General features: G+C 55.1%; 3 protein-coding genes across 3 annotated transcripts; 2 read left to right on the plus strand and 1 right to left on the minus strand.

Annotated features, from left to right (window-relative positions):
* Positions 1-1,175: 1,175 nt before the first annotated feature.
* GUITHDRAFT_71196 (hypothetical protein) lies at positions 1,176-2,150 on the plus strand (the record flags this gene model as incomplete). The annotated part of the gene is made up of 1 exon (XM_005832640.1): positions 1,176-2,150. A coding segment is annotated over one exon (975 nt), but the record flags the coding sequence as incomplete, so codon positions are not given.
* A 3,707-nt stretch (positions 2,151-5,857) lies between these two features.
* Positions 5,858-6,808, minus strand: GUITHDRAFT_108592 (hypothetical protein; the record flags this gene model as incomplete). The annotated part of the gene is made up of 5 exons (XM_005832641.1): positions 5,858-5,967; positions 6,090-6,153; positions 6,198-6,346; positions 6,392-6,507; positions 6,765-6,808. 5 exons carry the CDS (start codon positions 6,806-6,808, stop codon positions 5,858-5,860), a joined length of 483 nt encoding a protein of 160 aa, XP_005832698.1.
* Positions 6,809-7,608: 800 nt separating this feature from the next.
* GUITHDRAFT_108593 (hypothetical protein) lies at positions 7,609-11,200 on the plus strand (the record flags this gene model as incomplete). Its single annotated transcript, XM_005832642.1, has 16 exons — positions 7,609-7,670; positions 7,725-7,835; positions 7,888-8,091; positions 8,143-8,266; positions 8,546-8,595; positions 8,646-8,692; positions 9,615-9,721; positions 9,768-9,860; positions 9,898-9,958; positions 10,000-10,039; positions 10,352-10,486; positions 10,540-10,618; positions 10,828-10,875; positions 10,923-10,978; positions 11,023-11,089; positions 11,138-11,200. The coding sequence occupies 16 exons, from the start codon at positions 7,609-7,611 to the stop codon at positions 11,198-11,200; spliced, it is 1,347 nt and encodes a 448-aa protein (XP_005832699.1).
* Between the last annotated feature and the right edge of the window lie 4,580 nt (positions 11,201-15,780).

The raw sequence follows: 15,780 nt of genomic DNA on the forward strand, positions 1-15,780 counted from the left end.
GTCCTTGCTGGTGAGAATTCGGTGCTAGGAGGGGGTTACTCGAAATTAAAGGGGTCTCCGGATCCAGGGGTGGTCGTGCGCTTACCAGACTCTGGTAGTGGAGGAATCGAGGGGTCATGTGGCAAGGGATTAGGGGGTAGGGTCCTTCCCAGTTGACTTCGACCCCCATAAAGATAGGAAAAAGGTCGGGTGGAGGACCTGGGGAGATGCAACTCACGTACCTACCTACCCCTCTGTCCCTGTCCCCTACTCCCCTCGGGTTGAAGAGGTAGGATCCTTGCTGACTTCCAGAGGAGTCCAAAGATTTGGGTAGAGAGAGGAGAAGGGGTCCTTTTACGCTAAAAAGGGGGGTAGTATGAGACGACAAACGAGAGTTTTCGAAGGACAGAACTGAACCACATATGCGTTTCAGTTTGTCACGCAATTCTATCTTTTGAATGAGGGGGTGGGGGTGGTACTGTGAAGAGTTGAATTCAAACATGTGCAAGAGAGGGGTACTAATACTTTGTGAGGGTAGGGTAGGGTATTGAATGTCTGTCGAGCAATCCTGGGGTCATGAGACTCTTGGTGATCGCTGGTCATCAGGGCAATACCGCATGTCACACTGATGGGTTCCGAGGACCGGTGGTTGACCCAGTTAAACGGTGGGGTGATCAGGACTTTACCGGTAGTATCACCATTGTTTTGAAGGGGTGGGGGTGGATGGGCGGTGGGTTCTCATCGATGTCACATTATAACATAATATAATGAGCCTCGGAAGTTCTGACTCTTCGTTCCGAAGAGTCATCCGCAGACAATCGTGATGCCGTTACACAACGTTACAAGATCTGATGTGTAACGGAAATCTGCCGTTGCAAAGAATTCGCAGTGTGATCAGTTACATCGGTTACGTTAACGGAAAGATCGTTGTCCCGTAGGGCCCCTTGTAGTATGGAGATGCGACAAGACGAGGGAGGAGGGCGGGTGGGACCCGGAGCAGGAGAATCAGGAGAAACGTGAGAGAGGACAGTAGACGTGAAGGACAAGCATGAGGAGGACACCGCACGGCACTGCCGTAAGATGAAAGCATGACAAACAAACTCTTTTTTGTGGGTGAACTTGATGACATGACATTGTCGAGCATCGAATCTCTCGGATACCATGAGTGCGATTGCGTCTAAAACTGAGGCTGAGACATGAAGTCGGCAGAGCAGAGGAGCGGTACCAACGACACCAGCTGCACGGTTTACGCATGGGGTAGAGGCAAGGATCATGTTCTGGGGACAGGGCATGCCTGGATGCACCCAAACCCCACGGCGATGATGCATGTGGGTCTCAAGGTGAAGTCTGTGGCATGCGGGGCAAGACACACGCTGCTGCTCTCCTCGCACTTCAAAGTCTTCTCGTGGGGTGAGAGCATGCATGGACAGCTCGGCCTAGGAGCGACCAGTGCCCGACAGGCGTCAGTCCAACCAACACATATCGACAAGCTAGACAGTCTCTATGTGGTACAGGTCGCTGCAGGAGGAAACTGCAGCCTGGCAATCTCGAAGAAGGGGACTATGCTTGCCTGGGGTGACAACAGCATGGAGCAGCTCGGGCTCGGAGCCTCCTTCTCGGGCAAGGCCAAGGTGTTGGAGCCCAGCAGCATCCTGGGCTTCAGCGTGGAAGCAGAAATTCAGTGGCAGCAGCCGGTGATCGTGAGGGCGAGGATAGGAGGCAGCCATGGCGCCTGCCTTGACACGTCAGGAAACCTCTTCACCTGGGGCCGTAACGACTGCGGGCAGCTCGGGCTGGGCGATCAAGTAGACCGCAACACTCCCAGCATGGTGAAGACACATCAGTTCGTACGAGTGTCAGTGGGCACATCGCATACAGCAGCAGTCGATCATCGATACCAGCTGTGGACGTGGGGGAGCGTGGGGGAGGGGCGACTGGGACATGGTGTGTTGTTCGAGGAGAAGAAAGAGATCCGAGGCAACGTGGTGAACAAAATCCGCAGGCAACTGAATTTCGTGCTTGAGCCGAAGAAGGTGGAGTTCTTCAAGCAGAAGAGGATCGGGTTGGCAGATGTAGCCTGCAGCAATAGCTTCACCATCGCCCTTGATAGGAAGGGAAGGTTGTGGAGCTGGGGAGCGGGGATGTACGGTCAGCTGGGAAGGGGTTCGGACAATCTGACGTCTGACTTCCCCGAGCTGATTGAGATCCTCCTGCCTGATGAGCCGCCGGACTTGTTCCAGCAGAACCTCGAGCATCGACGCTCGCTGCGACGAAACTCTGCGTCCTTCCTGTTTCGCAACTCCTTCTCGCTCAAGAGCCTTGCTAGTGGAACCAACGACACCGACACGCCGCTAGAGTCCCCGGACGAGAGGAAGCAGCGGTCGTTCATCATGCGACACTCGTCGAGGAAGATGACGAGCGAGGTACAGGAGCTGAGGGCTGACTCGCCTGAAGGGAAGAGACTCTCCTTCGAAGCCGACGGGCTCGTCGACGAGCGAGTCTGCATTTCCCAGCTTGTAGTCGGCAAGTCCCACGCCTTCGCGGTATCCAAGAAGGGGCAACTTTTCTTTTGGGGCAAAGGAGACTTTGGACTGGCAGGAAACGGGGATTCAAGGTGTCAGCATTCGCCAATTGCGGTTCCGAGCATGAGAGAAGATGTGTCGCTGGTGGGAACGGGGGATCACTTCGCCATAGCGGTCAGGTACCAGGACCGCAAGTCGCTGGTGTCCCGGGGCTACCGCCTCCTCACCCTCCCCAACACTCAGGGGATAGTGCACGTGCTCGAAGAGGTTGACCGAGCTCGGCCAGAGGCAAAGCTCAAGGAGGAGGACAAGGTCGACCAACGACGTGCGCAGGATCTCAACGATGCGAGCAAGCAACTGACCAATAACGCCTACACGTCAAGCAAGGAGTGGAAGAACAAGTACCAGTCGCTGGTTCCCGGAGCTGAGCACTTTCTGGAGCTTGAGGGGTGGGATCTGCTTGATGGCCCTTACCTCGACACCTCTCTTCCTCAGGATCCGGCCCTGGACCTCATGACGCCTGGCGGGATCAAGTCGCTGTGGTCGCAGTACAAGACGGCGAAGAAGGTGGAGGACCCGGGGAGGCGAGAGGTGACAGGCAACAGGACGGACCGGAGAAGGAGCTTGGAATACGTCTTGCTGCCCCCGAAGCCTCTGCATAGCTCCGATCGCCTTCCATCGACGCTCAAAGACGCCATGGCCGTGGAGACTTTGTCGCTGTACGAGGAGGAGCACAAGGAGCTTCGGCAGCGGGAGAGGACCAGGATCCTGAGCGCCCATCGCAGATCCAGCGAATCGCAGGGGCCGCGAACAACCTTCGGTACCGAAAGTCGTTTCAAGCGAAGAGACCCCGAGGAACAAGACGGTAAAGTCACTCAGATCGCCAACGATGTTGGGTACGTCCCAGCTGGGATCGGGCTGGTGCTGACCGCAAACTTGCGCTTCGATTCGGTGGAGAAGGAGGTCAGGGTGAAGGAGGTGGTGAGGGGGGGTTCAGTGCACCAGAGCGTGCTAGCTGAGAAGAGCGTGCTGGGGGTGGATGACGTGATCATGGAGGTTGATGGACGACAAGTGAAGGACCTCTTCGACTGCAGGCGAGCACTGATGGGTCAGCCGGGTACCTCGGTCTCTGTCACTTTCATGCACAGGGACAAGAACGGGGTCAGTGTCGTACACACGAGCTTCTTCCCGAGGATGTACGTCGAGGGCCCGCGGGCTGCTGACCGGGGGGGGCACGAGGAGGAAGCAGAGGCCAACAAGACGCCGAGGTTTTACAACAGTCGCAGTCACAAGACACCAGTGGCCCTGACAGAGGAGCAGGAGAGGGAGGTCGTGGAGGTGGCTCAGGAGCTGCCTCGTGGCTCCTTAAGCCTGCGAGCGCTGCAGAGGAAGCTGGTCGACCGGCATCCTGCATGGAGGGAGAAGGTCTCAGACGTGCTGGTGCTGGTGGGGGCCCTGAAGAGGAACCGCCTCTTGCCCTGGGTCTGTGCGAGCGAGGCGAGCGAGGCTGAGAAGGAGAGGGAGGAGCGGGAAGTTCTGAGTGCTCGGCCTGACACGGCCCGGGCCTCCTCAGGAGCTCCGACGGCCCTCGGATTGAGGAGATCAGATACGCTGGAGTCGCAGGAGATTGTGGAGAAACTTCAGCTGGGAAAACTGTTGCGAGCTGGACCGACGCGGCGGCCACTCTCGATGCCGCGGGACAAGGCCGTTGTTCCCAAGACCCTCGTGGAAGGGAGCGCAAGGCCCAGCCCGGGCCCAGCTGACTATGCCGTGACGTACGGAAACATTGGGAGCGCGAAGAAAGGCTTCACCTTCACCAGCAGAGCAACTGAGATCGTCCCAGGGACACCTGGCCCAGCTGACTACCAGCAGACGGGCGAGAAGGACGGTGGACCTCGAGGGCCAACGTTTCAGTTCAGACCTCGGACGGCGCTGGTGCGGGTCGATCCTCCTCCTCCTCCTCCTCTCCTGTCCGACATCGTGTCGACCTTCGATGGCAAGGTGAGCCCGCACAGGAGGAGCGTGCATGGCGGAGCTCCCAGCTACAGCATCGCCTCCCGCAAGCTGTGGGAGACGCAGAGGCACTTGGAGTACGGGGAGAGCTTCGACGCGCTCAGCTCTAAGTGGGTGAGAGACGGAGCTGGTCCGGGACAGTACAAGCTTCCTGCCTCAACAGGCTCTGCCTTCTCCTTCCCCTCGAGCGAGCGCTTCGCTGAGGAGCGAGGAGCGAGCATCAATGCAGAGCTCCTCTTCCCGGGTGTCTGCAGAGACGGGACGGCTGCAGGAGTGGGCGGGGGGCTCAAGTTCACGATGGGGGGCAGGTATGTGAGGAGCGAAGAGGATGAGAACATGCCCGGGCCAGGTTCCTACGAGGTCAGCCCTCCCGAGAGGGGAGGAGACAAGGGCCCCTCGATGGCGGCTAGATACCCCTCCTCCTCCTCCTCCTCTGCTGCGCCTGGCCCAGGAGCGTATCGTCCGGAAAACTTCGAAGCCATCGGCTCTGAGCTGGTGGCGGTTGGAGCTGCCAGTCGGATGCAGGAGGAGAAGGAGAGGAAGAGAGTGGGAGAGCAGAGAGCGCAGGTCAACTTCTCGCTAGCCAACAAGCTGATCGACGACCTGAGGAGGAGGCTGAAGAAGATCTTCAAGAGCCCGGAGGAGGCCTTCGCCTTCCTCGACGAGAAGGAGGACCAGCGAGTCACCTTCAGGTCCCTGCGTGCTCAGCTCGAGAGTATCAAGATCAAGCTCGATGACGACGAGATGCGGCTCATTGCTGCCAAGCTCGACCGGGTGAGCTGAGGGATAGCTGGGTTTTCTGTCTTGACCTTTTTCTTTGTCACGTCAGAATCGGGACGGCATCATCAGCGTGGAGGAGTTTCTCGCCTCCTTCACTTGGGGGGTTCAGGTGCAGACGCCCAGGGAGCGTCTGCAGAAGCTGGTGGAGACGTGCAAGCGGAGGATCGAGATCGTGAAGCAGATCAAGCAGCGGATGGTCGAGCGAGACTTCAGCACGAGGAGGAAGCTGGTGGTACCCTCGGAGCCCGTCACTCAAAGGTCTGGGAGGAACTGCGAGGAAGCGGTCTGACGTGCAGACAGGCAAGATTCCAAGAAGAAGAGGAAGATGCACATCTTTCTACGACCTGCTCCACCTGCGAGCGCGAGGAACGACACGAAGAGAGGATACTCCTTTCGCAAACAGACGTGATCGACCCATCCAACTCCATCAGCTTCGTCGATTCTGTACTCGATCAGTTTCACGTTCTTGTAAACTACTACAATCATTCTGCCAAATATCACAAGGTGGTAGGAGCAGAGGCTGGCAGTAGGTGGCTCTCCCGAATGACTTGCTCTCGCAGCTTTCACTTCTTCTTCTTCTCTGCCTTGGCTCCTTCCAGACGGGCTTTGACGTTTGATATGGATACCGGATTTCCCTTTCCGTCTACCTCCATCCAGTCGTCGGAGAGATCGACTGCAAGCATCGTCATCCTCCTCTTTCCTCACCATCCTCCTCTTTCCTTCTCCTCCTCCTCCTCCTCCTCCTCCTCCTCCTCCTCCTCCTCCTCCTCCTCCCTCAGCCTTCTCCTCCCTCACCATCATCAAACTTCGAGCCGTCTGCTGCCTCAACAAGATAACCGTCTCGGATCTCGTACTCGTACTGCCAACATCGTGAGAAGCTCTTCCTGGCACTCCCTCCCTAACCGGGTCCATGCCACGGCACTCGAACGCAGCGATCCTCTGCCATTCCTTCCCTCCCTCAGTCCATGCCTCCTTCTCGTCGTAGGGCTGGACGGTGATGTCGTGCTCTCTCCCGCATCCCTTGCATTTGTACTTGAGATTGACGCTGGCGCCTGCAAAGAACCGTCAACAACCTGGTCCTCCGGTCCTGTCCTCACCTCGAATCCCTTCCACCACATCGTCTCTGCTCACTCCAACGGCATTGGGGGTCTCCTCGTGGCAGGTTGTGCATCTCAGGCGCAGGAAGAACGTATGGTCTTCAGGGACACGAATCCTGCATGAACATGATCAGCACTGCGCCACGACAATCAGGACAGGGGCATGATTCCGTCAGGTGACGAGTATTCTCTTGCGCATTCTCTCATAATTTCATAACTTTCACATCTTGTCGCAGCATTTCAACACAGTTCAATGAAGAACAGGACAATCCATGTAGCACGTGTGAAGGCTGGTACATGACGAAGGGAGAAGGAGGAGGCAGAGGTGGAAGAGTGGACGGAATCTTGCTGCAGGAGGATGGGTCCAACTGACCTGGCGACGTTCTCAGTCTCTGCTGAGATGGAGAGAGCGATCATGGCTGCTCTGCTGGGAGTGGCGAGGAGCAGGAGCAGGAGCAGCAGGAGAAGCGAAATGGTCGCTGGACCTCTTGTTCACAATGGTAAGGGGGGTACCTGATGGACCCCTTCTTTGGCTGTAAAAATATGGGGTGATCTGCAAGCTGGAAATTGGAGTGGTGGGGTGAGGGGGGTGGTCTGAAACTTTCCAACTTCACTATCTGAACTTTCATCCATTTTCTAGGCACCAAACTCTCGAAAGTTCTGACCGTTATTATTCCGTTTGTGACCTCCCAAGATTTTCCGCTGGGTACCACCCACCCCCCCATCGCCCCGCCCGCGGCTCGGTCTGTACCAGGGTCTGTACCCGGCCGAGGTCAGTCGTACAACTCTACCCCCACCTCCTCATGAAGTTTATCAGTACCCCTGCACCCAACCTTTCTTCTAATTACCCCTTCTTCGAGTGCCAACTTGTGTAGAAAGACCCGTTATTATTGATCATTGACCCACCCCATTGGTAGAACGATAACCCCTACCCCACCACCGAAATTTACCGCGGTCAACATGTACCTGGCAAACTGACTGCATGCCGCCCGGGCGCAGACTCGAGAGTCTTCTTCCTCCGCCGTCCTGTTCTCTGCCCCCTGTGCTTGCCCTCTACCTCTCACCACCTATCACCTATCACCCCACAGAGTACAGATCCATCTCAGAATCATTGTTGAATGGAAGACAAATGCCCCTTAAAAGAACAAACGATTCAACTCTGTTGTTTGGTTGTTCATTTTGAACAGACGATTATGACACAGTCATCTCAAGCAGGAATGGGGTCAAGATTTGTCTTTGTCGAGAGGCCACTAGATCCCATCTTTGAAGATTTGCTCAGGTTCGAATTCACACCACTTTACACATACCATGATTCTGATGGGCTCGCCTTCAGCGTACAGACGATCAAGGATTTTGACAACCGAGTGATGGAAATCTACTCTACCATAGATGTGCAAGGAAGAAACAAGATAAATTACAACCAGCTATCAGACTCGCTCAAACGGTGATTGCTTTTGGGCCAGCTGAATTGTGTTGTCTGAATGCGTGTGATTCAGGGTGAAGATCGAACCCCAGATTCGACTCTCAATTGATGATTACGAGAGGATTGTGGAACATCTAGGAAAAACCAAATTAGACTGTCTTTCATCAAGTGAATTTCTTGCGGCCGTGAAAGAAGAGTTCCTCGATTTCTGTCAACGACATATCGACAAAGCTATCCCAACAGTACATAAACATGACCCACAGCTGACTCTTACAATGTGAGGACATCCTATGAACTCTCTCTTCTTGACAGCATATTTCCTTTGCAGGGCAGCGATAAGGATGCTCTTGTCCGAGAAGGAGCAGCGGAAGGCGATCTTGGACCTCCAGGGCTCATCGCGCGAGCAGGATGCAATCATTCAGAACTTACAGCAAGAGATGGCGCAAATGAAGGTGAGAAAGTGACACGACTGTGATGAAGATGACAGTCTACCGGGTTGTGCAGAGGACATTTCGCGCTGCCATTGAGCTCTTCTACTCTCGTACCTGCTGTGCTCATCTTAGAGATGCTGGATGTGAAAACGATGTTTTCAGGCTCTGAAGAGATGGAGAGGGAGATCGACACGATTAAGCAGAAATTTCAAGGTGCCCTAACTTCTCTGTCTACTGCCTCGTGCTCTGACCAAGACTGGAAGAAATCGAAGAGCTCTCGGCGTGCTCGACTCCGCGCAGGTCCAAGTCTTCTTCGCCTCCACCAGGCTCGCAACGTCGGCCAACTTCAGGTGAGCGGGTACTTGCCCGGGGTGGGTCTGGTCTGAAGCTCGAAAAGTAGTCGCAGCTCGAAATGTCAGCGCACGAGTTACGAACCAAACAAGATCGGTATCTGTTACAGCTCCCCTCACCGCTATCTTCCTAATCGTTCGATGACTACAGAGATCGGCAGGCCAACAACAGGAGAACAAGTCACATCACACGTCAAACAGCTCAAGTCAAGTTGCTATGAAACGATTGAATGACTTGCACAGCAAGGTAAAGACTCGCCGCGGCGAGTCACATTGAGGCTGATCTCGCTCCCCTCACGGTATTGACATCAGGTATCTCACTTCAAGACTGCTCTGCACCAAGCGCAATAGAGCAATCCATGAACCCGTCACTGATTTGCCGCAGTTTAAGTTGGCCCTTGTAGAGTTCATCATGTGTACATTAAACCCTACCGTACTACTCAGTGACTAGTAGAGTCCGATCACTGTTCAACGGTTACCGGCTCTGCAGCTGGTGGGCGGCCAGTGCGTCCGATCACCTGGCGGCCACAGTGGGCCAGCCGGGGGCCCACGAGTACGGTCCGATCCGGGCCGGGCGCCGCCGGGCGTCACTCAATGCCGTACTGTGGCCCGGGGGACTCCCGTCAGTTCCCGGCCCGGAGGCCCCGAACTTGGCTGAACGCCCGGCGGATGTGGGCACTGCAAGGCTTGCACAAGGAAACTGGGGATGGCAGGAGTTGAGGCGTAACAGGAGGAGCGAAGAGCAGGAAAGAAGATGGCGAGAAGGAGCGACAGAGGAGGGTCAGAGATACGATACAGCATGCAAGGAGCTGCTCCTTGTGCCTGGGGGGCAGCACGATCAAGACTACAGCTTCTCTGTATCGTCTGCTGCTCGAGTTTCCTCCCTTGCCTGGTCGCTCCCTCCTCCATCCGAGGAGTTCCCTGTTCAGCCTCCTGTTATACCATCTGTCGTCCTCGTCTGAGAGGAGGAGGAGAAGAATTCTTCACTCCCGTGGGATACGAGCCCTCTCCCGTCATAGGGAAGCAGCCAGCGCAGGAGGACGATCACCACGAGGACGAGGCTAAATATGAACCTTTGAAGTTCCCCATCCGCGTTGACCCTGACAGCCCGCCCGAGCACTACCCGGTGCAAGGTGAGGGTGTTGCTGCTGGCTCTGACTCGGCCATGGCAGTACGACGTGTGGGAGTGCATCGTGACTGGGCCGTTGTCGGATCGAAGTCTCATCAATGCGAAGTACCTGGAGGAGGAAGACGCCTCCATGTCGGTTGTTCCTCATGCTGCTGCTGTATGGTTGACCCCAGGGCAGTGAGGGAGTGATAACGATGCGCCTGCCTGAGCATGAGATCGTCATCCAGGCAACGTGTCCTTGTCTAGCGACTCACGTCTGATGTCACGCTCGACAGATGGAAAGAAGGAGCGCAGGGGCAATCAGATTCAGCTCGGGTTGTCAGGACAAGGAATGTCATGTGATGGTGATGGTGATGGAGATGGAGATAATGATGATGATGATGATGATGATGATGATGATGATGATGATGATGATGATGATGATGATGATGATGATGATGATGATGATGATGATCGAAATGGAGATGGAGATGATGATGGTGGTGGTGGTGATAATGATGGTGATGATGATGGTGGTGATGATGATGATGATGATGATGATCGAAATGGAGATGGAGATGATGATGGTGGTGGTGGTGATAATGATGGTGATGATGATGGTGGTGATGATGATCGGAGCTACTGCAGGTATACGAGATCTCCTCTGACGGTTTCGAATGCCAACGAGTTGAGACTGGGAATGGAGAGCTTGAGAGCAACTGTACCGCAGAGGAGGAAGGGGATGGGGGGAGGAAGCTATCGGCATGGTTCTGCCCTGATTCTGTGAGGAGGAAAGTACCATTGCTTCTCAAAACAAACGCTCAACTTCTGTGCAGAATCACGTCCCTGGAGGGGAAGGTTGGATTCTGGCAAACAGGGATGTTCATGAAAGATCCAGTCTCGCAACTCAAGATTGTAACGCCTCCTCTCATTCTTTCTGCCCCATCTTCTTGGGAGTTTCATCGTCTTCATTCGCTCTCCCTCGACCTTCTTCCTCTCCTCCCTCTCCCTGCTCAGCTATTTTCCCTGCCTTGCTGGTTTTCTCCTTCCTCCACCCGCATGTCCATTGCGCTGCCCTGCTGATTTTCTCCTCCTCGATCTTCTTCACTTTGACGTTGATGCAGCTGCGAGTGGGAAGATGGAGCATGGAGCTCGTATGGCCAGGATTCAACGTGAGCAGGAAGGCTTACGAGTCCATAGATGACGTGGCATGCGGCAGATTTGCGTCCTGAACCTTCACGCTGGCGACCTGCAACTTTGGCTGACTCAGAACGGGTGAGGAGGGGAGGAGCAGCAGGCGTCTGGTGAGGAAGAAACAGGTTCTACTTCTTCGGAGGGAAGGAGGGGTGCACGGCTACCAAGACGCTGGTGGGAGGATGCGTGAAGGTGCAGTATCGGCTGCCTTGAGGTTCCTGTGTGAGGCGATCTGAGCAGGTGGAGGGAGGGAGCGGAGGGCCAAGACGCATCAAGCCCACTGATGGGAAGGAAGAGCTGTAAGTCAGGATGGATGGGGGGCTGGCGATGATGGCGGAGAGCTTAAGGAGAGGTGGGAGAGTGATGGGAGGAAGGGGAAGAGGGAGGAAAGTGAAAAGGGAGGTCGAGAAAGAGATTCAGGTCTGATGAAAATGTTTCTGTCCTACAGCTCCAACGTAGTTCTTGAGGGACTTGTTGCCTTCAGAGGAGATGTAGTTCCTTCTATCCCACCAGGTTCATGCAGTCGAACTCTATCCCTCCTCTCTTCCCCTCCTCCCTTCCCCCTCTCTTGCTCATGTGTTGTCTGCCGCTCCCTTTCCTGTCTTGTCTCCTTCTCCTCCTCCTCTTTCTCTGTATGTCCTTCTTCGTCCTGCTGTCGGATCGCATTTTTCTTCATCCCTTCCCTTCTCTTCCGCCATGTCTCGGATGGTTTCATCATGTGCTCCATACACAGAGGCCATGATGAGGAGGAGGCGCGTGAGGAAGACCAACCTGCGAGGAGGAAGCGAGTACTACCAGGAGTTCATGCAAGTCATGTCCGCCGGGGCAAAATGTGAGATGTGAAACTCCACAATGATGGGCAGGAGAAGTAGAATGTGAGAGTAGGAGATGACCAGTGAGAAGATTGTACGAGGAGGGATGAAAATTTCTCTCGTGACTCTTGTGTCTTTCAGCTGTTGAGGACATGAGCAAGAAGGAGGAGGAGCAAATGTGAGCTAAGGAGATGGGGTTTTATGGAATTCTAGTGAAGTGAGATTGCAGGAAGAAATTCTCTACGATGAATTTCAAGTGAGAGATCCTTGAAAACTTTGCCAGGAGATGACACAATGAAATCTTTCCTGCTGCTCTCCTTCGTTCCACCAGAGAGTTGTTCAGTGTCATGTGCAAGGTGAAAAACCCTCGGCAGGACTCCAACTTGTCTTGATGCAGTCTTGACAGGAGTTGAACATGTTCCCACAACAGTCCAAGTGAGGAACAGAATGATGGCCGCCTTCGATTCTGATCGCCTCTTCCCTCCTCCTCTTCTCTCTCCTCCTCCCATCTTCGTCGTTCCTCCCATTTCATCATCCCTCCTCCTCTCTCCTTGCAGATACTTCGAGGTGTTGTGGGACAGGAAACGACCCAACGAAGATTCTTGCACTCAGGTCGTCCTCGTCCTCGTCCTCGTCCTCGTCCTCGTCCTCGTCCTCGTCCTCGTCCTCGTCCTCGTCCTCGTCCTCGTCCTCGTCTTCATTTTTCCTCCTCCTCCTTCATCTCTTCTACCTTCTTTGCTTCCAGTACCCCGCTTGCTTCCATGTCCTCCTGTGTTTTCATCTTCCTTTCAACCAATCGTGGCCCAACCTGATCAAACATGCAGGAGGAGCTAAACATGCTTCTGTGGGAAGCCTCGATCCTCGGGTGAGGAAGAGGAGAAGGGGGGGGGGAGGGGGGCAGGAAGGGAAAGGGCGCGATGAGGATCATCAACAAGGTGGAGGGGGGGCAGGAGTAGGATAGCAGTAGGAAGAAGAAATGGAAATGAAGACGAGAAGGAAGAGAAAGGAACAGATACTCATGGCTTGTGTGTCAGGAATCATTCTTCGATCGAAAGATTGGTGAAAAATGGGGCAGATCTGCGATCAAGGTATGTATAACACTGCTCCTCCTTGCTCCTCTCTCCTCCTTCCTTCAGCAAACTGTACTCTGTCTCCCTCCTTCTCCTTCTCCTTCTCCTCCTCCTCCCCCCCCCTCCCTCCGCTTCCTCCTCTTCGCTCCGTCTGAAGTTGTTTCCTTTGGTTTTCAGCGACTCTCGTCGCGATGGTTGGACTTGCATGCACTTTGCGGCTACAGGCGCTGATCCCCTCTTGTTCGGCGTTTCCGACCAGGCAAGAGACTGAAAGCAAGAGCAAAAGCAAAGATTTGAACAAAGACGAAGTGAAAGGGGGCTTGAGCACGGGGAGGAGGGAGAGAGAGGAAGGAGAGAGAGGAGGGCAAAGGGAGGAAGGGAGGTGCTTTTTTCTTCTCGTCTCTGACTTGATCATCTCAGAATCAGGCGCGAACAATCCGCAAACTTCATTCCCTGGTGAGGTCAAGCTGGAGTCTGTGCTGGTGACATTGCTGGAGGGGGGAGACGTCAACTCAAAAACTCATGGCGGGTGGACTCCCTTGCATTCGGTAACTCCCTCCCTCCCCTCCCTCCTCTCCCTCCCCTCCCTCCTCTCCCTCCACTCCCTCCTCTCCCTCCCCTCCCTCCTCCTCCCTCCCCTCCCTCCTCTCCCTCCCCTCCCTCCTCTATCTCTCTTCCCTCCCCATCCTCACTGTGAGGTCAGGCGGCGGGCAAGGGCTTCTCTCAGACGGTCCTTCGCCTCGTCTCTCTTGGGGCTCAGCTGGACTCTGTCGACGAAGAAGGCTTTACACCGCTGCACGAGGCTGCGAGATGGGCGAGGTGAGGAGGGGAGAGAAAAGAAGAAGGAAGAGAGACAAAGGGAAGAGAGAGGAAGGGGGGAGAGAGCAAGGGAGGAGAGAGGAAGGGAGGAGACAGGAAGGGAGGAGAGAGGTCGGAGAAGGGCAGAGGAGGAGAGAGGAGGAGGACTGAGTTTGATGGTGTCGATGCTGACTGAAGCTGCAGGAAGGAGACTGTGCAGATGTTGCTCACGCTGGGAGCGAATCACAGGTCGGAGTGGGGAGAGGAGGACAGGAAACAGAGGAAGAGGAAGGGGGAAAGTGAGGAGGGGAAGGAGGAGGAGGAGGAGGAGAATTTTGAGAGATTTGCGAGCGAGCGAGAAGGGGGGAGATGCCAGGGGACGGAAAGTATCTCACGAGAGAACGGGGAGAATAGGAGGGAGAGCGGAGGAGAGAAGAGGAGAGAGGAGTAGAGAAAGAAAGAGAGAAGGACAAAGTAGACAAGAGGGAACAGCAGAAGGGGGAAGAAAAGAGGAAGGGCAGGAAAGAAGAGGGCGAGGAGGTGAGGGGAGGAGACAGGAGGAGAGGAGGGAGATGCAGTGTGGCGATGAATTGGTTTTTACGAACAGCGTGAAAGACAAAAACAACATGACCCCTCTGGATCACGCGAGGAAAATGAGCGAAACGGTGAAGAAGGAGGGGTGTGAAGGGAGGCGCTAATAGCGGAGGAGATCAGGAGAGGAAAGACGAGGATGAGGACAGGGAGGGACAGGGGACAGGGACAGGGAGGGACAGGGGGGAGGGGGAGGGGGAGAAGGACGGGGACGGGGAGGGGGCAGAGGGGAGGGAGGAGAGTTGGGTGATTGGAAAATGGATGGAAGGAGTGAAGGAGCGAGGAAGAAAGAGAAAGGTTGATGAATTGATTTACGGGTGAGGAGGAGGACGAGGAGGAGACAGGGGGGAGGGGGGGCGAGGAGGAGGAGGGAGCTAACTTTGATGAATAGATGAATAGATATGGTTCAAACGATACTGTCCATATCCTCCAGTCCATGTGAGAGAAAGAGGGGAGGAGTCGAGGGAAGCCACATTGGGGAAGAGAATGGCAGAGAGACATCGGAGGGAGGAGGGAAGAGGAGAGGAGAGGAGGGGAGGGGAGGGGAGGGGAGAGGAGAGGGAGAGGAGGGGAGGGGAGGGGAGGGTCTAGACGGAGACAACTGTGGATATGAGGGATTGCGCAGAGCTCAGGAAGGCTCAAAGAACGATATGGAGGAAGAAATCAGTAGCGACGAAGTTTCCAACGACGACGAAGAAAACTCTGTGATGATGAAACCTTGCTGCTGCTTCTGCTTCTGCTTCTGCTTCTGCTGCTGCTGCTGCTGCTGCTGCTGCTGCTCTCTTCTGCTGCTTCTGCTTCTGCTTCTGCTTCTGCTTCTGCTGCTGCTGCTGCTGCTGCTGCTGCTGCTTCTTCTGCTGCTGCTTCTTCTTCTCCTTCTTCTTCTTCTCCTTCTTCTTCTGCTGCTGCTGCTGCTGCCATCCTTGTCTTCTGCTCTCTTACCACGTCTGTACCAACACATTGACATGTGCTTCAGGATGTTGTACACCTCCTCGATCCCTCAAGGTTTCTGTTCTCTTGCTCTCTCTCGTTCACAGCAGATTCCTCCTACTTTCCTCTCCCCTCCACTCCCCTCCTCTACTCTCCATTCCTTTCTCTCCTCCATTCCTCCTCCTCTCTCTCTATCGTTCTATCTCTCTGTCTCTCTCTTCTCTTTATGATTCCTTCTGCTCCTGCTCCTGCTCCTGCTCCTGCTCCTGCTCCTGCTCCTGCTCCTGCTCCTCCTGCTCCTGCTCCTGCTCGTCTTCTCCTCTGGGTTGTAACTCTGCGAAGGTTGCAGCTGATGAATCAAAGAGCCCGAAGGCTGCAGGAACTCGGTCCGAAGGAGCAGATGGTGAAGGGGCCCGACGGGTTCGTTGCCGACCCGCGAGCAGGCGCTGCGTGAGATTTTGCGTAGGAGATGGTGCAAGCTCGACATGTCGATGCCGAGACAGGAGGAGAAGGAGAAGGAGAAGGAGAAGAAGAAGAAGAAGAAGGGGGGAAGGAGGAGGGGAGAAGGGGAGGGGAGGGGAGGGAGGGAAAAGCTCCGAAGGAGGAGGAGGAGGTGGACGTGAAGAAGAGGAGGGTGCTGGATGATGATGACTTTCTGGCGGATCTGGACTTTGGAGAAAAG

The sequence above is a fragment of the Guillardia theta genome (assembly GCF_000315625.1).
Source record: "Guillardia theta CCMP2712 unplaced genomic scaffold GUITHscaffold_34, whole genome shotgun sequence".
NCBI classification, from domain to species: Eukaryota; class Cryptophyceae; order Pyrenomonadales; family Geminigeraceae; genus Guillardia; species Guillardia theta.